This window comes from Bombina bombina, chromosome 3 (genome assembly GCF_027579735.1).
Source record: "Bombina bombina isolate aBomBom1 chromosome 3, aBomBom1.pri, whole genome shotgun sequence".
NCBI classification, from domain to species: Eukaryota; Metazoa; Chordata; class Amphibia; order Anura; family Bombinatoridae; genus Bombina; species Bombina bombina.
Window position 1 is genome coordinate 76,621,531 of NC_069501.1, and position 21,515 is coordinate 76,643,045.

Genomic DNA, 21,515 nt, shown 5'->3' on the forward strand with positions numbered 1-21,515 from the left:
AGTTCCATCGTTCAAAATGGAAACTATTCGGACAATCTTACCTATGATCCAAAGGGGTCAGTACATGACCACAGTGGATTTAAAAGATGCTTATCTTCACATACCGATTCACAAAGATCATCAACGGTATCTACGGTTTGCCTTCCTAGACAGGCACTACCAGTTTGTAGCTCTTCCATTCGGATTGGCTACGGCCCCAAGAATCTTCACAAAGGTTCTGGGTGCCCTTCTGGCGGTACTAAGACCGCGAGGGATTTCGGTAGCTCCGTACCTAGACGACATTCTAATACAAGCTTCAAGCTTTCAAACTGCCAAGTCTCATACAGAGTTAGTTCTGGCATTTCTAAGGTCGCATGGATGGAAAGTGAACGAAAAGAAGAGTTCTCTTTTTCCTCTCACAAGAGTTCCATTCTTGGGGACTCTTATAGATTCTGTAGAAATGAAGATTTACCTGACAGAAGACAGGTTAACAAAGCTTCAAGATGCATGCCGTGTCCTTCATTCCATTCAACACCCGTCAGTAGCTCAATGCATGGAGGTGATCGGCTTAATGGTAGCGGCAATGGACATAGTACCTTTTGCACGCCTACACCTCAGACCGCTGCAATTGTGCATGCTAAGTCAGTGGAATGGGGATTACTCAGATTTGTCCCCTACCCTGAATCTGAATCAAGAGACCAGAAATTCTCTTCTATGGTGGCTTTATCGGCCACACCTGTCCAGGGGGATGCCATTCAGCAGGCCAGACTGGACAATCGTAACAACAGACGCCAGCCTGCTAGGTTGGGGCGCTGTCTGGAATTCTCTGAAGACTCAGGGATTATGGAATCAGGAGGAGAGTCTCCTTCCAATAAACATTCTGGAATTGAGGGCAGTTCTCAATGCCCTTCTGGCTTGGCCCCAATTAACAACTCAGGGGTTCATCAGGTTTCAGTCGGACAATATCACGACTGTAGCTTACATCAACCATCAGGGAGGGACAAGAAGCTCCCTAGCAATGATGGAAGTATCAAAGATAATTCGCTGGGCAGAGTCTCACTCTTGCCACCTGTCAGCAATCCACATCCCGGGAGTGGAGAACTGGGAGGCGGATTTCTTGAGTCGCCAGACTTTTCATCCGGGAGAGTGGGAACTTCATCCGGAGATCTTTGCCCAAATACTTCGACGTTGGGGCAAACCAGAGATAGATCTCATGGCGTCTCGCCAGAACGCCAAACTTCCTCACTACGGGTCCAGATCCAGGGATCCGGGAGCGGTTCTGATAGATGCTTTGACAGCACCTTGGAACTTCGGGATGGCTTATGTGTTTCCACCCTTCCCGCTGCTTCCTCGATTGATTGCGAAAATCAAACAGGAGAGAGCATCAGTGATTCTAATAGCACCTGCATGGCCACGCAGGACTTGGTATGCAGATCTAGTGGACATGTCATCCTGTCCACCTTGGTCTCTACCTCTAAGACAGGACCTTCTGATACAGGGTCCATTCAAACATCAAAATCTAACTTCTCTGAAGCTGACTGCTTGGAAATTGAACGCTTGATTTTATCAAAGCGTGGTTTTTCTGAGTCGGTTATTGATACCCTGATCCAGGCTAGGAAGCCTGTTACCAGAAAGATTTACCATAAAATATGGCGTAAATACCTATACTGGTGCAAATCCAAACGTTACTCCTGGAGTAAGGTTAGGATCCCTAGGATATTGTCTTTTCTACAAGAAGGTTTAGAAAAGGGTTTATCGGCTAGTTCATTAAAGGGACAGATTTCAGCTCTGTCCATCTTGTTACACAGGCGTCTGTCAGAAAATCCAGACGTCCAGGCCTTTTGTCAGGCTTTAGCTAGGATCAAGCCTGTGTTTAAAGCCGTTACTCCGCCATGGAGTTTAAACTTAGTTCTTAACGTTTTACAAGGTGTTCCATTTGAACCCCTTCATTCCATTGATATAAAATTGTTATCTTGGAAAGTTCTGTTTTTAATGGCTATTTCCTCGGCTCGTAGAGTCTCTGAGTTATCAGCATTACATTGTGATTCTCCTTATCTGATTTTTCACTCAGATAAGGTAGTTCTGCGTACTAAACCTGGGTTCTTACCTAAGGTAGTTACTAACAGGAATATCAATCAAGAGATTGTCGTTCCATCCTTGTGTCCAAATCCTTCTTCAAAGAAGGAACGTCTTCTACACAATCTGGATGTAGTTCGTGCCCTCAAGTTCTACTTGCAGGCAACTAAAGATTTTCGCCAAACTTCTTCCCTGTTTGTCGTTTATTCTGGACAGAGGAGAGGTCAAAAAGCTTCTACTACCTCTCTCTCGTTTTGGCTTCGTAGCATAATACGTTTAGCCTATGAGACTGCTGGACAGCAGCCTCCTGAAAGAATTACAGCTCACTCCACTAGAGCTGTGGCTTCCACTTGGGCCTTTAAGAATGAGGCCTCTGTTGAACAGATTTGCAAGGCTGCAACTTGGTCTTCGCTTCATACTTTTTCCAAATTTTACAAATTTGACACTTTTGCTTCTTCGGAGGCTATTTTTGGGAGAAAGGTTCTTCAGGCAGTGGTTCCTTCTGTATAATGAGCCTGCCTATCCCTCCCGTCATCCGTGTACTTTTGCTTTGGTATTGGTATCCCAGAAGTAATGATGACCCGTGGACTGATCACACATAACAGAAGAAAACATAATTTATGCTTACCTGATAAATTCCTTTCTTCTGTTGTGTGATCAGTCCACGGCCCGCCCTGTTTTTAAGGCAGGTAAATATCTTTTAAATTATACTCCAGTCACCACTTCACCCTTGGTTACTCCTTTCTCGTTGATTCTTGGTCGAATGACTGGGACTGACGTAGAGGGGAGGAGCTATATCAGCTCTGCTGGGTGAATCCTCTTGCATTTCCTGTTGGGGAGGAGTTATATCCCAGAAGTAATGATGACCCGTGGACTGATCACACAACAGAAGAAAGGAATTTATCAGGTAAGCATAAATTATGTTTTTATATACTAACTAATGCCTGGGGTAATCATAAGGCTATCCTACATACTAACTAAAGCCTGGGATAAGAATAAGGCTATTCTACATACTAAGTAATCCCTGGGATAAGCATAATGCTCCCCTACGTACCAACTAGTGCCTGGGATAAGCAAAAAGCTATCTTGCGTACTAACTAATTACTGGGATAAGCATAAGGCTATCCTACATACTAACTAATGCCTGGGATAAGCATAAGGCTATCCTACATACTAACTAATGCCTGGGATAAGCATAAGGCTATAGTGCATACTAATTAATGCCTGGGATAAGCATAAGGCTATCCTACAAACTAATTAATGCATGCATGCATACTTTTAGTCTCCACTAGAGGTCACTGCTGTCTAGACTAAAGTACTTGAAAACCATGATTCAAAATTACTAGGTATCTTTGTATTATATTAATATATAACTTGCTCTAGATACATTAAAGGCAGCTTGCACTTGCCACAATTTGTATTTGTTATCATTATTTTCATTTAAATGTTCAACATACAGTTACAACATTCTTTCATCATGGAAACTAAATAACATCTTACTGAAATATTTACATGTAATTTTTTTATCTCAATATCCATACAATGTTACTCTGTGCATTGTGGGTTTAGAATAGGGGTATGTGGGTGGTGGGTTGTAATGTTGGGGGGGTATTGTATATTTATTTAAATGCAAAAGAGCTGAATTCTTTGGGGCATGCCCCACAAAAGGCCCTTTTAAGGGCTGGTAAGGTAAAGAGCTTTGACATTTTTTTAATTTAGAATAGGGCAGGGATTTTTTTTTATTTTGGGGGGCTTTGTTATTTTATTAGGGGGCTTAGAATAGGTGTAATTAGCTTAAAATTGCTGTAATCTTTTTTATTTTTTGTAATTTAGTGTTTGTTTTTTTTTGTAATTTAGTTTAGTTAATTTAATTGTATTTTTAGATAGATGTTTGTAGTGTATTTAATTTATTGATAGTGTAGGTGTATTTGTAACTTAGGTTAGGATTTATTTTACAGGTAATTGGGGAATTATTTTAACTAGGTAGATATTAAATAGTTAATAACTATTTAATATCTATTATATCTAGTTAAAGTAATTAACAATTTACCTGTAAAATAAATATAAACCCTAACATAGCTACAATGTAATTATTAATTATATTGTAGCTATCTTAGGGTTTATTTTATAGGTAAGTATTTAGATTTAAATAGGAATATTTTAGTTTATAATATGAATTAGATTTATTTAATAAGAATTTAGTTAGGGGTGTTAGGGTTAGATAGAGTTAATATAGTTAATATAAATACTATAGTAACTATATTAACTATATTAACCCTAATATAATTAGGGTTAATATAGTTAATATATATAATGTAATAACTATATTAACTATAATATACTTAGGGTTAATATAGATAACATAGCTGGCGGCGGGGTAGGTAGATTAAATTAGGGGTTAATAATTTTAATAGAGATGGCAGCGGTGTAAGGGGCTTACATTAGGGGTTAATACTATTAATATAGGTGGCGGCGGTGTAGGGAGGGCAGGTTATAGGGTAAAAGAGCTGTTTACTTTGGGGCAAAGCCCCGCAAAAGGCCCTTTTAAGGGCTGGTAATAGAGTTTATTACTTTAGGGGGATTAGATTAGGGGTTAATAATATTAATATAGCTGGCGGCAGTATAGGGGGATTAGATTAGGGGTTAATCATTTTTATATAGGTGGCGGCGGTGTAAGGGGTCAGATTAGGGGATAGATAAGGTAGATGGCAGCGGTGTAAGGTGTTCACATTAGGGGATAGATAAGGTAGATGGCGGCGGTTTTAGGGGTTCACATTAGGCGATAGATAAGGTAGATGGCGGCGGTTTTTGGGGGCTCACAGTAGGGGGTTAGTTTATGTAGATGGCGGCAGGGTCCGGGAGCGGCGGTTTAGGGGTTAATAACTTTATTAGGGATTGCGGCGGGGGATCGCGGTTGACAGGTAGATAGACATTGCGCATGCGTTAGGTGTTAGGTTTATTTACTAGCTAGTTTAGGGAGTTACGGGGCTCCAATAGTCAGCGTAAGGCTTCTTACGGCTGCTTTTTGTGGCAAGGTGAAAATGGAGTAAGATTTCTCCATTTTCGCCACGTAAGTCCTTACGCTGTATATTGGATACCAAACTGCGCTGGTTTGGTATACCTGCCTATGGCCCAAAAAACTACGGGGGACGGAAGAAATATACGCGCGTAACTTCTAGGTTACGCCGTATATAGGATACCAAACCAGCGCAAATATTGGCGTCGCCAGCTTTTGCGGGCGACGATTTTTATCGGATCGACCCCGTGATGTCTAATCATAAACTCTCAGCGCTAAAGCATGTTAGCTACTAATAGCTTGCTTTCTCTGCATTCATGTGATGTCTAATCATAAACTCTCAGTGCTAATGTTTGTTAGCTACTAATAGCTAGCTTTCCCTGCATTCATGTGATGTCTAATCATAAACTCTCAGCGCTAATGTTTGTTAGCTACTAATAGCTAGCTTTCTCTGCATTCATGTGATGTCTAATCATAAACTCTCAATGCTAATGTATGTTAGCTACTAATAGCTTGCTTTCTCTGCATTCATGTGATGTCTAATCATAAACTCTCAGCGCTAATGTATGTTAGCTACTAATAGCTAGCTTTCTCTGCATTCATGTGATGTCTAATCATAAACTCTCAATGCTAATGTATGTTAGCTACTAATAGCTTGCTTTCTCTGCATTCATGTGATGTCTAATCATAAACTCTCAGCGCTAATGTATGTTAGCTACTAATAGCTTGCTTTCTCTGCATTCATGTGATGTCTAATCATAAACTCTCAGCGCTAATGTATGTTAGCTACTAATAGCTTGCTTTCTCTGCATTCATGAACCCATGGAGTAAATAGTAAAAGGGCACTTAAAAAGTTTTATTATTTGAATAATGGTAATTACTGTATGTTGTTTCAAAGTGTATTCTTCTTTCCCTCAACTCTCTTCCTCCCTCCCTCCCTTTTCTTCCCTCCCCTTCTTTTCTCTCCCTTCTCTCGGGAGAAAATGGTATGAAATGCATGCAATTCAACCCCTTTTGTATGCAAGTGTTTTGCTATCCCATTTTCTTTTGAATTGTTATGAAATAAAAAATGAAAAACATATTACACACTGACCCAAAATAATATTAAGGGGGAAAAAGGCCTAAAACCTTGGGGGGGGCGGGGGCAGCAGAATTTTGTGTGCCTAATGCAGCAAAATACCTAAATACGCCACTGAATGCCTGGGATAAGAATAAGGCTATACTAATTAATGCCGTGTATCAGCATAAAGCTATTCTATATGCTAATTAATACATGGAATAAGCATACAGCTATCCTACATGCTAACTAATGCTTGGTGGTATTAGCATAAGGCTATACTACATAATGACCAATGCCTGGGATAAGCATAAGGCTATCCTACATACTAATTCCTGGGATAAACATAAGGCTATCCTACATACAAACTAATGCCTGGGATAAGCATAAGGCTATTCTACATACTAACTTATGCCTGGGATAAGCATAAGACTCCCCTTCGTACTAACTAATGCCTGGGATAAGCATAAAGCTATCCTACATACTAAATAATGCCTGAGAAAAGCACAAGGCTATTCTACATACTAATTAATGCCTGAGATAATCATAAGGATATCCTACATACTAACTAATGTCAAGCATAAGGCTATTCTACATATTAACTAATGCCTGGGATAAGCATAAGGCTATTCTACATACTAACTAATGCCTGGGATAAGCATAAGGCTATCCCACATACTAACTAAAGCCTGGTGTATGCATAAGGCTATTCTACATACTGACTAATGCTTGGTATAAGCATAAGGCTATCCTACATACTAACTAATGCATGGGATAAGCATAAAGCTATCCTACATACTAACTGATGCCTGGGATAAGCATAAGGCTATCCCACATACTAACTAAAGCCTGGTGTATGCATAAGGCTATTCTACATACTGACTAATGCTTGGTATAAGCATAAGGCTATCCTACATACTAACTAATGCCCGGTGTAAGCATAATGCTATCCTACAAACTAACTCATGCCTTGGATCAGTATAAGGCTATTGTACATACTAACTAATGCCTGGGATAAACATAATGCTATCCTACAAACTGAGGGCTAGATTATGAGTGGATTGCTATCTATCGCTCCCACTCATGCACTAACTCCGCTAGAAGTAAGCTTTTTGCGCGCATTGGTTAGTGATCATATTACACGTTGAAAGTAATAATTTTTTGCACAAGTGTTAATCCAACGCATTAAAGTTGTAAAAAAAATTAACACACTTACTCGTGCACAAACCTGTTCAAATTTTCTCAAGTACGCCAGTCCGACCTGAAATATTAATATTTCACATTCCAATATTCTTCACATAGAAGAATATGTTCTATTCATTAAAAAATACATATTCCTATAAATCTGATGATATTTTGGTATATATATATTTGGTTAAGTTTTTTGCGCCAGTCTCGTTCGTATTACAAATTAAAAAAATACTTATTTATCACCAGCGATAACCCGAATAGCGCAAAAATCTAATTATTGTGTGTGTGTGCATGTATTTCCCCATAGAAATTAATGGAGAAAAAAAAAAGTTGAATAATAACCTAACACCCGACTATCACGCAAACGCGATTTCATTCCCCATAGAAGTCAATAGAGAGAAAAAATGCTTGTAAAAAAACCATCGGGAAAACATGAATACTGCATAAATATGTTTTTTCATGTTTTCGTCTATTTAATGGCTAAGGGCTCTAATGTGTGTACATATATATTTATGTGTTTATATGTGTATATTTGACTGTCAATACATATATACACATATAAATACATAAATACATGTGAACATGTATATATATATATATATATATATATATATACACACACACACACACATATATATACTGTGTGTATATATATATATATATATACACACACACACACATATATATACTGTGTGTATATATATATATATATATATATATATATACACACACACACACATATATATACTGTGTGTATATATATATATATATATATATACACACACACACACATATATATACTGTGTGTATATATATATATATATATACATACACACACACACACATATATATACTGTGTGTATATATATATATATATATATACACACACACACACATATATATACTGTGTGTATATATATATATATATATATATATATATATATATATATATATATATATATATATATATATATATATATATATATATATATATATAAAATACATCTTTCGACATGTATCTGTATGTTTCTCAATGTTCCCACAGAGCTTCTGAAGGTAGTGCAAGAGAAATCTTCAGTGTGGAGAACGGTGTCATGCTACAAGCAGCATTGAGGTATCTTCAGTCTTTTATTTTAAGGAGACTTGGTATATCAGAGCTGGCTGACATTTTTTCCCTGCAAGGGAAGGGGTAAGCAGTAGACCTGTACACTGAGGGTGTTACTGAGAATCCTATGTTTATTCATATTGCTTTGACATATGACTTTGACACTGTATGGAGCTTGACACTGGGAGAGGCAGCATGAGATTTTATATTTTATTATACAACAAGGTCAGTAGGGCTGAAAGTTTTTATTAAAAAGGGGACCACATGGCTTGTTTTCAGACCGTTTCCCAAGCGGTTAATCAGACTATTAGGACGACGTCCATGATGGGCGGGGCCTATTTCGCACGCTCAGACGAGCAGGTTACTCTGATGAGAAGGCAGCAGGCATTAGCTTCGGTGGGGCCTAAACTTGTGTTCTGTTCACCGGATCGTTGTTGAGTCATTTGGCAGTACCCTGGGGGCAGGTAGGCGCCACAGAGGTGCAGGGGTAATTTTTTCAGTCAAAACATATTTTTTGGTTAAAATGTCTCTTAGAGGGTACATTTCCTTTTTTCCTTATAGGGTGCAATACTTTTTGGGCCAATTGAATATAGATATTTAATTGTGTAACGTTTATTAACGTTTTTGACAGTCTGAGAAAAAAATTGTGCTCTTTTTATTTCTTAAAGGCGCAGTACACATTTTTCTAAATGTTATTTAAATCAATAAATAAGGTGATCTACGACTATTGTGGTTATTGCTAGTCTGTTCATCATGTCTGACATTGAGGAAACTAATTGTTCTATGTGTTTAGAAGCCATTGTGGTACCCTCTCTTACTTTGTGTACCTATTGTACTGAAAGGGCCTTACATTGTAAAGAGCATATTTTAGGTAATGAAAGTGTGCCTAAGGATGATTCTCAGTCTGAAGAGAATCAGGATATGCCATCTAATTCTCCCCAAGTGTCACAACCTCTAACGCCCACACAAGCAACGCCAAGTACTTCAAGTGCGTCTAATTCTTTTACTTTGCAGGATATGGCTGCAGTTATGTCAACTACCCTTACGGAGGTATTATCTAAGTTACCAGTGTTACAGGGTAAACGCAGTAGGTCAGGTATTAATGTACATACTGAATGCTCTGATGCTTTGCTGGCTATTTCCGATGTACCCCCACATGGCTCTGAGTTGAGGGTCAGGGAATTTTTGTCTGAGGGAGAACTTTCAGACCCAGGAAATTTGTTACCTCAGACAGATTCGGACGTTATGTCCTTTAAGTTTAAGCTTGAACACCTCCGCCTGTTACTTCGGGAGGTTTTAGCGACTCTGGATGATTGTGACCCTATTGTGATACCTCCAGAGAAATTGTGTAAAATGGACAAATACCTAGAGGTACCTACTTACACTGACGTTTTTCCGGTTCCTAAAAGAATTTCGGAAATTATAAGAAGGAATGGGACAGACCGGGTATACCGTTCTCTCCGCCTCTTAATTTCAAGAAAATATCAGACACCATTCGGGACTCTTGGCAGACGGTCCCTAAGGTGGAGGGAGCTATATCTACCCTGGCTAAGCGTACGACTATTCCTATTGAGGACAGTTCTGCTTTCAAAGACCCTATGGATAAGAAGTTAGAGGGTCTTCTAAAGAAATTATTTATTCATCAGGGTTTCCTTTTACAACCAACTACTTGTTACTACTACAGCAGCTTTTTGGTTTGATGCTCTAGAAGAGTCTCTGAAGGTTGAGACCCCTTTAGAAGACATTTTAGATAGAATTAGGGCTCTCAAGCTAGCTAATTCTTTTATTACAAATGCCGCCTTTCAAATTGCTAAGTTGGCGGCGAAAAATGCAGGATTTGCCATTTTGGCGCGTAGAGCGTTATGGTTGAAATCGTGGTCTGCTGATGTGTCATCTAAATCAAAGCTACTAGCTATTCCTTTCAAGGGGAAGACCCTATTCGGGCCTGAATTGAAGGAAATCATTTCTGACATTACTGGAGGTAAAGGTCACGCTCTACCTCAGGATAAGTCTGTTAAGATGAGGGGTAAACAAAATAATTTTCGTTCCTTTCGAAATTTTAAAGGAGTACCCTCTGCTTCCTCTTCCTCCACAAAGCATTTTTTTCAGTCCAAGTCCATCTGGAGACCCAACCAGGCTTGGAACAAGGATAAACAACCCAAGAAGCCTGCTGCTGCTACAAAGACAGCATGAAGGGACGGCCCCCGATCCGGGACCGGATCTAGTAGGGGGCAGACTTTCTTTCTTTGCCCAGGCTTGGGCAAGAGATGTTCAAGACCCCTGGGCACTGGATATCGTGTCTCACGGCTATCAACTGGAGTTCAAAAATGTTCTCCCAAGGGGGAGATTTCTTCTTTCACAATTGTCTGTAAACCAGATAAAAAGAGAGGCGTTCTTACGCTGTGTAAAAGACCTCTTTACTATGGGAGTAATTTGTCCGATTCCAAGATCAGAACAGGGACAGGGATTTTACTCAAATCTTTTTGTAGTTCCCAAAAAAGAGGGAACGTTCAGACCTATTTTAGTCCTCAAGAGTCTAAACAAGTTTCTCAGAGTCCCATCCTTCAAGATGGAGACCTTTAGAATAATTTTACCAATGATCCAGGAGGGTCAATACATGACTACCGTGGACTTGAAGGATGCATACCTTCATATTCCTATCCACAAGGAACATCATCAGTTCCTAAGGTTTGCCTTCCTGGACAAACATTTTCAGTTCATGGCTCTTCCCTTCGGGTTGGCCACAGCACCCAGGATCTTCACGAAGGTTCTAGGGTCCCTTCTGGTGGTGCTGAGACCACGGGGCATAGCAGTGGCACCTTATCTGGATGATATTTTGATTCTGGCGTCAACTTATCATCTGACGAAATCTCATACAGACACAGTGTTGTCCTTTCTGAGAACTCACGGATGGAATGTGAATCTAGAAAAGAGTTCACTAGTTCCAAGGACAAGGGTTCCCTTCTTGGGAACTCTGATAGATTCTGTAGACATGAAAATATTTCTGACAGAGGTCAGAAAGTAAAAAATTCTAAATACTTGCCGAGCCCTTCAGTCCAATCCTCGGCCATCAGTGGCTCAGTGTATGGAGGTAATTGGATTAATGGTAGCGGCAATGGACATCATTCCATTTGCTCGTTTTCATCTCAGACCACTGCAGCTGTGCATGCTCGGTCTGTGGAATGGGGACTATGCAAATTTATCTCCTCCGATAAATCTGGATCAAGAGATCAGAGATTCTCTTCTTTGGTGGTTGTCGCTGGATCATCTGTCCCAGGGGACGTGTTTCCGCAGACCCTTGTGGGTGATAGTGACAACAGATGCCAGCCTTCTGGGCTGGGGTGCAGTCTGGAATTCCCTGAAGGCTCAGGGTGTATGGACTCAGGTGGAGTCTCTACTTCCAATCAATATTCTGGATTTGAGAGCAATATTCAATGCGCTTCAGGCATGGCCTCAGTTAGCCTCGGCCAAATTCATCAGATTCCAGTCGGACAACATCACGGCTGTGGCTTATATCAATCATCAGGGGGGAACGAGGAGTTCCTTAGCGATGACAGAAGTATCCAAGATAATTCAATGGGCGGAGGCCCACTCTTGTTATCTGTCAGCAATCTACATCCCAGGAGTAGACAACTGGGAAGCGGTTTTTGCTTCTCTGATTCTCCGATGGGGCAGACCAGAATTGGATCTGATAGCATCTCGACAGAATGCCAAGCTTCCAAGATACAGATCCAGGTCGAGGGATCCTCAGGCTGAACTGATAGATGCCTTGGCAGTGCCTTGGTCGTTCAGCCTAGCTTATGTGTTTCCACCGTTTCCTCTCCTTACCCGCGTGATTGCTCTGATCAAGCAGGAGAGAGCTTCAGTAATTCAGATTGCGCCTGCGTGGCCGCGCAGGACTTGGTATGCGGAGCTAATGGACATGTCCTCTCTACCACCATGGAAACTTCCATTGAGACAGGACCTTCTCATTCAAGGACCTTTCCAACTTTCAAATCTAAATTCTCTGCAGCTGACTGCTTGGAGATTGAACGCTTGATTTTATCTAAGCGGGGTTTCTCCGATTCAGTCATTGATACTTTGATACAGGCACGTAAGCCTGTCACTAGAAAGATCTATCATAAGATATGGCGTATAAAGATGTTAGTGTCCCATGCGTGTATACGTCAACGTGATGACGTCACGCGCACCGGTAACCAAAGCGAGGCCGTAACTGGAAGTCATGGCAACGCTAGACATAGAGCCGTATGTCATGTTGCACAACAAAGCGGTGTGCTAAGGGATGTGCACACAAAAATGTGTGCGCTTCGGAAAGGCAGGGTAAACCGGACAGTGAACTTAAACATATAGTAATAAATGTTTAGAAACTACGCAAATGACAATGACATGATAATTAAGCAGCAGCACACAGTACAAGCACTGAATAGAGATGCCACAAACAGAGTAGTAGTCAATTACACTTGTAAATACAGGACCAATCTATTAGTATATTAGTATCAATAAGTATCAATAAGATATGGCGTAAATATCTTTTTTGGTGTGAATCCAAGGGCTACTCATGGAGTAGAGTTAGGATTCCCAGGATTCTGTCCTTTCTCCAAGAATGATTGGAGAAAGGGTTATCAGCGAGTTCCTTAAAGGGACAAATTTCTGCTTTGTCAATTTTGTTGCACAAACGTTTGGCAGATGTTCCAGACGTTCAGTCTTTTTTGTCAGGCTTTAACCAGAATTAAGCATGTGTTTAGACCAATTGCTCCGCCCTGGAGTTTGAATTTAGTCCTTAGTGTTCTTCAAGGGGTTCCATTTGAACCCATGCATTCCATACATATTAAGTTGTTATCTTGGAAAGTTTTGTTTATAGTTGCTATTTCGTCTGCTCATAGAGTTTCTGAGCTTTCAGCGTTACAATGTGATTCACCTTATCTTATCTTTCTTTCTGATAAGGTAGCTTTACGTACCAAATCTGGATTCCTTCCTAAGGTTGTTTCAAATAAGAATATTAATCAGGAAATTGTTGTTCCTTCCTTGTGTCCTAATCCTTCTTCTGTTACATAACCTGGACGTGGTCCGTGCCTTGAAGTTTTACTTGCAGGCAACTAAGGATTTCCGTCAATCGTCTTCATTATTCATTGTTTATTCTGGAAAGCGTAGGGGTCAGAAAGCTATGGCTACCTCTCTTTCTTTTTGGCTGAAGAGTATCATCCGCCTGGCATATGAAACCGCTGGACAGCAGCCTCCTGAAAGAATTACGGCTCATTCTACTAGGGCTGTGGCTTCCACATGGGCTTTTAAAGACGATGCTTCTGTTGAACAGATTTGCAAGGCTGCGACTTGGTCGTCTCTTCATACTTTTTCCAAATTTTACAAATTTGATACTTTTGCTTCTTCTGAGGCTGTTTTTGGGAGAAAGGTTCTTCAAGCAGTGGTGCCTTCCATTTAGGTCTCTGTCTTGTCCCTCCCGTTTCATCCGTGTCCTGTAGCTTTGGTATTGTATCCCACAAGTAAGGATGAAATCCGTGGACTCGTCGTATCTTGTAGAAGAAAAGTAAATTTATGCTTACCTGATAAATTAATTTCTTCTACGATACGACGAGTCCACGGCCCTCCCTGTCATTTTTCAGACAGATTTTACATTATATTTTATTTTTTACAACTTCAGTCACCTCTGCACCTTTAGCTTTTCCTTTCTCTTCCTAAACCTTTGGTCGAATGACTGGGGGTGGAGGGAAGGGAGGAGCTATATATACAGCTCTGCTGTGGTGCTCTTTGCCACTTCCTGTTAGCAGGAGGTTAATATCCCACAAGTAAGGATGAAATCCGTGGACTTGTCGTATCGTAGAAGAAATTAATTTATCAGGTAAGCATAAATTTACTTTTTATCACCATTCTCTGAATCTTAAAGGGACAGTCAAGTCCAACATTAACTTTTATGATTCAAATAGGGCATGCAATTTTAAACAACTTTACAATTTACTTTTAGCACCAATTTTGCTTTGTTCTCTTGGTGTTCTTAGTTGAAAGCTAAACCTAGGTAGGCTCATATGCTAATTTCTTAGACCTTGGAGGCAGCATCTTATCTCAGTGCATTTTGACAGTTTTTCACCACTAGAGGGCATTAGTTCAAGTGTGTCATATAGATAACAGAAACAAGGATATCCTGGCACTCCAATGTTAAAAGTGAAAAATTCTTTATTGGCAAAGGTAAAAACAAAAGGTAGCTATCAGTGAACAAGTACCCTAGCGGCATGAAACGTGTCTGATGTACTAGAATTCTTGGTTTCCCCTCTTGTCCTGGTTATTTTTATTGGGCTACCGCTTACCTTTTTTTTTTTACCATTGCCTATATAGGATTTTTTCACTATTAACATTGGAGTGCTGAGATATCCTTGTTTCTGATATCAATTACTCAGGTCTCAACAGGGACGTGTTCCCTACGTGCACCCTTACTGGCCTTTGTTCATCATGTGATAGTGCAGAAGACTGCCACGGCACGTCTAGCTGGAGCATCCTACCCGCTCTCTTGTGTCTTTGTCATATAGATAACATTGAGCTCACACACGTGAAGTTACCTAGGAGTCAGCACTGATTGACTCAAATGCAAGTCTGTCAAAAGAACTGAAATAAGGGGGCAGTTTGTAGAGGCTTAGATACAAGGTAATTACAGAGGTAAAAAGTGTATTAATATAACTGTGTTGGTTATGCAAAACTGGGAAATGTGTAACAAAGGGATTATCTATCTTTTTAAATAACAAACATTTTGGTGTTGACTGTCCCTTTAAACTACAGTTTTGACATCTTTTGTAACCTATTCATATACTTCCCTTTTCTGGTATCTGGCTGCTACTTCGCAGCTTTGAGGTTACTGACCACATTATCACAGCAAGGCTTTCTTGCTAGGAGATCTAATAGCAGCTAAATCTTATTACCCAGAAAATCCTGCAAAAACAATGTCTTACTCAATGATCTAGCTTGGAACACTGATCTTCAGGGACTAAGTCTAAAGTTAAGGTTACTGACTGGGGTTAGGGGTTATGGTCAGGAATTGGTATGAGAACTAAGGGTAGGGTACAAACTGAGGTTTGGCTTAGAAGTTGGGGTTAGTTTAACCTTTGGATATCAGTGAGGGTTTTCTGACACTCAAGGTGATAACAGAAGTTTGCTCTCTAGTGGTAAAGTTCCCTGCAACATTCCTGTCCCGTTACATTGAAACCACTATGTACTGGGTGATCATCTATTCTGGGTGAGATGTTTTATTGATGAAGTTTCCTAATTTGTTTACCTCTGTTTTTGTTTTTCAGAAGATTTTTCAGGCATAATGTCAAAGGCTCTGCAGCAGAATCAGCCCAAAGTCCTAGTGAGCAGGTAATGCATATGTTATCTGAACCTTATTGTTTTGCAATAAGATGCTCCTAGATAAATCATGGACACCTTTATCAATACAATAACTAGGTCCTGCATCTACCCAGGATCAGTATTACATATTTGGTGGGATTGCTCCTACATTCAACCCTATTGGGACAGTGTAATAAAGGAAATGGAACAGATATTGGGATTTTCCTTTTAAACTAATGAATAACTGCGCTAAATGCTTAATACACCAGCATTGGATAAAAAAACACCTTTCTTATGACAGCTGGATTAGCCTAGTAGACCATACAGATTCTCTAGAACATATCATATAAATGTCTAATGGTAAATATGACTTTTATTCTCAGGTCAAATTCTTTTGAGAAATATACTCTCTTTTATTTGAGAGGGTGGGCTTACAGTGCCTATCTAGTTATCTATAACATTTCATTTGTGTACAACTTTTACTATAAATGCTTTGGATATGCACTTTTCTTCTTCTTACTTCTCTGATTCCTTACACTTTATAAGGGCCAATCTCACCTTAGCATTATGATTTTAATGGTGCATCACTTCTTTTTTACTCACTTTACATCACTTCTTTTTTACTCACTTTACATCACTTCTTTTTTACTCCAGTTTGGTGCAAGGGGGTTTATCTTGATGTTGTGTATATTGGTTTAAACCATTATGCTTCATTGTTTACAACTGCTCCCTAAGCTTTCACAGACTTTTTTTCAGTAATTGAACTTTTGTGACAACTGTTAATATTCATTGTTAGAAATAAGACATAACACTTACTGTTGGCTAGATTGCAAGTGGTGTGCTATTTAGTGCTCCCACTCGAGCATCAACTTTGCTAGAAGTTAACATTTTACGGGCATTGGGAAAAATGTTTGTGCACGAGCAAAACCCGACATGTGCAAAGAGTTGTGCTTCAGATATCACAACTGCATTGACATATTCTCCCTTAGGCATCAATGGAGCGTGCAAACTGAAAAAACACTCATACTCGCACGCGAACCCAAACTATTAATATTGTATATTCCAATGTTAGAGATTTAATTGTTTTAAAGTATATTCATATAACAGTGTTGGTTATGCAAAGCTGTGAATGGGTAGTAAAGGCATTATCTATCTTTTTAAACAATACAAATTTTGGATTAGATTGTTCTTTAAACGCATTATTAAACATTAAAGATTTAGACATGTCTTTGTATATATATATATATATATATATATATATATATATATATATATATATATATATATATATATATATATATATATATATATATATGTTAGAGCCCTCTTTTTGTCAAACACCTTATACCATATATCTTTTGAGCCCTTATAACTTTTTTATTAAAAAAAAAATTAAATAATTTTATCAGATAGTTTTGATATAAATGTAACTACTTTTAAATGTACTTATGCTGTGTTTAATGCAACACCTTACCCTTAATGTGAGTTCAGCAATCGTGCTTAATCGGCGAGCACAAATTGCAATTGCGCTCAAGCGAACGCGTTTATTTTTAACTTAATAATAATTATATTAGTAATATGAGCACTATTAAGGATATGCACAAAAAGCTACATTTTTTGATATCACTCATGCACAGAAGTTAGCATGCCATTTGTAATCTTTTTGGCTAAAATGCAAGTTTGTAAAAAGCACTGAGATTAGGGGGAAATCTGCAGAGATACAGGTACCTAGTTATGCTTTTCAGCTAACAATATGAAGAGAACAAAGCAAAATATATATTAGAAGTTAATTTAAAAGTAGTTTAAAATTGCAAGTTCTAACTGAATCATGAAAGTTTAATTTTGACTTTACTGTCCCTTTAATCATTTGCTCAATTGTTCCATGACAGAATAATTCCGCTATTGGTCATTAAATGGTTAAAACTGCATGTACTTCCTAAATCATAAACGTGTATTTTAACTTGAGTGTCCCTTTAAAGCAGGGATGGGGGACCTTGGCCCTCCAGATGTTTCAGAACTATATTTCCCTTGATGCTCAATTGGACTTGCTAAGCCTCATGGGTAATGTAGTTCTGAAACATCTGGAGTGTCAAAGTCCCCCACCCCTGCTTTAAAGGGAGATAACATGAAAAAAACTAAATTCTGTAATATATGAGAGAATTTTATTTTATCGTTACACAGTCATCTCTATGAAGGAGTTACTAACATACAGGTAGATTACGAGTTGTGCGTAACGCTGAAAAAATTGTAATTTTAGCGTTAAAACAGCAATGCAGCCATTACAAGTCTTGTTGGTATAGCTGCACCGCAAGCCTTTTAGCCTGTAACGCAACGTCAGTCCCTCACTCGTAAAAATTACGTTTTTTCATGGGACTTCCATAGCGCAGCCATTACCAGTTTTGCGGTGAGGCTAAAAAGCTTGGTTTACACCCTATAACAACAAGATCAGTACCGCCATCTGAGAGCAGTAGTTATGAGTTTTACGCAACAAAACTGTTACACAAAACTCATAACTAAACTGTTACAAAGTACACTAACACCCATAAACTACCTATTAACCCCTAAACCGAGGCCCTCCCGCATCACAAATACTATATTAAAGTTATTAACCCCTAATCTGCCGCTCCCGACATCGTCACCACTAATAAAATTTATTAACCCCTATTTCGCCGCTCCCGACATCGTCACCACTATAATTAAGATATTAACCCCTAAACCACCACCTTCCCACATCGCAAACACTATTTACATATTATTAACCCCTAATCTGCCATCCGCCCACATCGCCCCCACTATACTAAAGTTATTAACCCCTATTCCGTCGCTCCCCAACACCGCTGCCACTATAATAAACCTATTAACCCCTAAAACGCAAGCCCCTCACAACGAAATATACTAAATTAAACTATTAACCCCTAAACCGAAAGCCCCCACATCGCAATAAACTAATTTAAACTAGTAACCCCTAACACCCCATAACTTTATATTAAAATTACAATTTACCTATCTTAAATTAAATTAAAACTTACCTGTCAAATTAAAAAAACTAAGTTTAAACTAACAATTAAACTAATTTAACTATCAAACTAAAATTAAACTAACTACCAATTAAAGAAAACTAAAATACACATTAAAAAAACCCTAACTACTATAAAAATTACAAAGTATCTAATTACAAAAAATAACAAACACTACATTATCAAAAATAACAAATTCAATTATCAAAAAGAATAAAGAAAAATAGGTTAATAATTTAATTTAGTATATTTTGTTGTGGGGGGCTTGCGGTTTAGGGGTTAAAAGGTTTATCATAGTGGTGGCGGTGTCAGGGAGAAGCGGAGTAGGGGTTAATGAATTTTCATAGTGGCGGCAATGTCAGGAGCGGCATATTAGGGGTTAATAACATTATGTAGGTGTCGGCAATGTCGGGGCGGCAGATTAGGGTTTAATAACATTATGTTGGTGTCGTCGATGTCGGGAGCGGCAGATTAGGGTTTAATAACATTATGTAGGTGTCGTCGATGTTGGGGGCGGCAGATTAGGGGTGTTTAGATGTGGTTTTTATGTTAGGGTGTTAGGTTTAAACGTAACTGTTTTTTCCCCATGGACATCAATGGAGCTGCGTTATAGAGCTTTTCATTCCGCACTTCAGGTGTTAGTTTTTTTCTAACACTCTCTCTCCATTGATGTCTATGGGTAAAGTGTGCACAAGCACGTCAAAACAGCACTTGTATCTTGTGCGGTATGGAGCTCAACGCAACCATATCGCACGCACAAGCCGGCTGTTTGAAAACTTGTAATGGCTGCGCTATGGAGGGGGAAATAATGCAACTTTTGTTGCGTTTGTTAAATACCCTCTATCGCGCAGAAACTCGTAATCTAGCTGCTAGTTAATCTCAGAAAGATGAACATTCCCAAACTGCCGTGAGCAGGACAAGCCCCTGAATGCTTTGTGTCCTTCTAAACTGAACGCAAATGTTTCTTATTATTTAGACATAAGAGTGGTTATATCTGAAAACATTTTTGTGCAGCTAAAGTGTCTTATTAAACTGATCTAGAACACCAGATGAAAGAAACAGACAGTACTGGTCTGGCTCGGTGGACTCAATGGGGACCCAGTGTTAAAGAATGTGGTCTTTTTACACCCAAAACACTCCTGACAAATGCGACTGCTACTGTCACATGCATTTTTCAAATGTATTTTTGCCCTCGTTTTCAGATAATCTTAAAGGGATTTGAAACCCCAAAAAATTATTTTGTGATACAGACAGAGCATACAATTAAACATTTTTTTCAATTGACTTCTATTATCAAATCTGCTTCCTTCCCATGATATTCTGTGTTGAAGAGATACCTGGGTAGGTGTCTGAAGCACTATATAACAGGAAACAGTGCTGCCCTCTAGTGCTCTGGCAAATGGATAACACTCTGGCCAAACTGCTGCCATATAGTGCTCTGGACATGGGCAGGCTCCTGATCTTTATGTCCTTGATTTTCCACAAAAGATACCAAGAGAACACATATTAATTGATCATAGAAGTAAATTAGAAAGTTGTTTCAAATCTCATGCTCTATCTAAATAATGAAAGAAAAAATGTGAGTTTCATACCCCTTTAACAAATGATCTAACGTGTAAATATTTATAGACACACAACATGTGGGTAATATACAGGATGGTGGATAAAGTTTGGTTTTCTGATGGATATATATTGTAAATACGATTGTGCTGTGTAATAAGACACTTGTTTCCCTTCTTTGACAGAATAAAGAAGACGTAGAGCCGTATGCCAGCTTCACACAGAAAGTCAACACCATTTACAGTACAGCATCTATGATCCCACCGCAATGAAAGGCACCAAATGGAATACAAATATACTGTATTTAAGAAAAGTCGTCCTATGGATTCTAATTTTAATGAAAGTTGATGACTTTTAAGCACATTAAAAGAGACATTTACTTGAAAACTCTAAAATTAAAACATGGAAAAAAAAATGTATATTTACAATCTGTGTACATGGATTAATGGTGACTGTAGTTTAAAGTGATGTTTGCAATAGTCGCTAACTATTTCTTTTAATTTATAATCTATCGGTAGATTAAATTATAAATTTACTGATCCGTTGCTTCAAGCTTAAACTCCGCCACTTCTACTTGTTTGTATTTCCACTGTTATTTAGATAGCGGTCCCACCCACTCTCTAATTATTAATTACGCGATCATGACCTTTGCTAAATTCATCACACATATGACTCTTTGCAACCCATCCGGCTGTGATATAAACAATGAGTCATGCGAATCATTGTTTACCTACTGAGCCGTGAATAGCAAGCTTGCCGACTTGCATATGCGCAATGCTGCTATTTACACTTCGGAGAATACAATGGATCACTCAATTGATTCATTGTATATCTCTGGAACCGTGTGAGCTGAACATTGTTTGGATTTGCTGCCTATGTCCGAGAACGTGATTCCCCATTCACAAAGAGCAAAATAAAACTTTATAATGAACTGTGGGCATCTGTGTCTTCAAAAATGTAATGCGCATGTGCGATTTATGAACGCAGACAAGAAGCTTGATGTCGCTAACGCGTGCGCAAAAGATCTTTTTTTGGGGGGATTGAAATATGCCAACATGCTATGGATTTCATTGGACAATGAAAATATGCCATTAAATAGAAAAAAGGGTCTTTGTGTCGAGGGATGCCGGAGGATAACATAGGAAAGTCACTGTTTCATATAAATTACCAAAGTAAGTTGAA

General features: G+C 38.9%; 1 protein-coding gene across 3 annotated transcripts in view; it reads left to right on the forward strand.

Annotated features, from left to right (window-relative positions):
* The window catches only part of LOC128652888 (cell surface glycoprotein CD200 receptor 1-A), a 173,574-nt gene extending 152,310 nt beyond the window's left edge, over positions 1–21,264 (forward strand). For 2 of the 3 annotated variants that reach the window (XM_053705878.1, XM_053705876.1), the window contains exons 5-6: positions 15,723–15,786; positions 20,519–21,264. In XM_053705878.1, the coding sequence (XP_053561853.1) occupies positions 15,723–15,786; positions 20,519–20,605 (151 nt within the window). In that variant the 3' untranslated portion in view covers positions 20,606–21,264. The remainder of the gene's footprint in view (positions 1–15,722; positions 15,787–20,518) is intronic. The other variant, XM_053705877.1, reaches the window with a different exon arrangement.
* Positions 21,265–21,515: the final 251 nt, after the last annotated feature.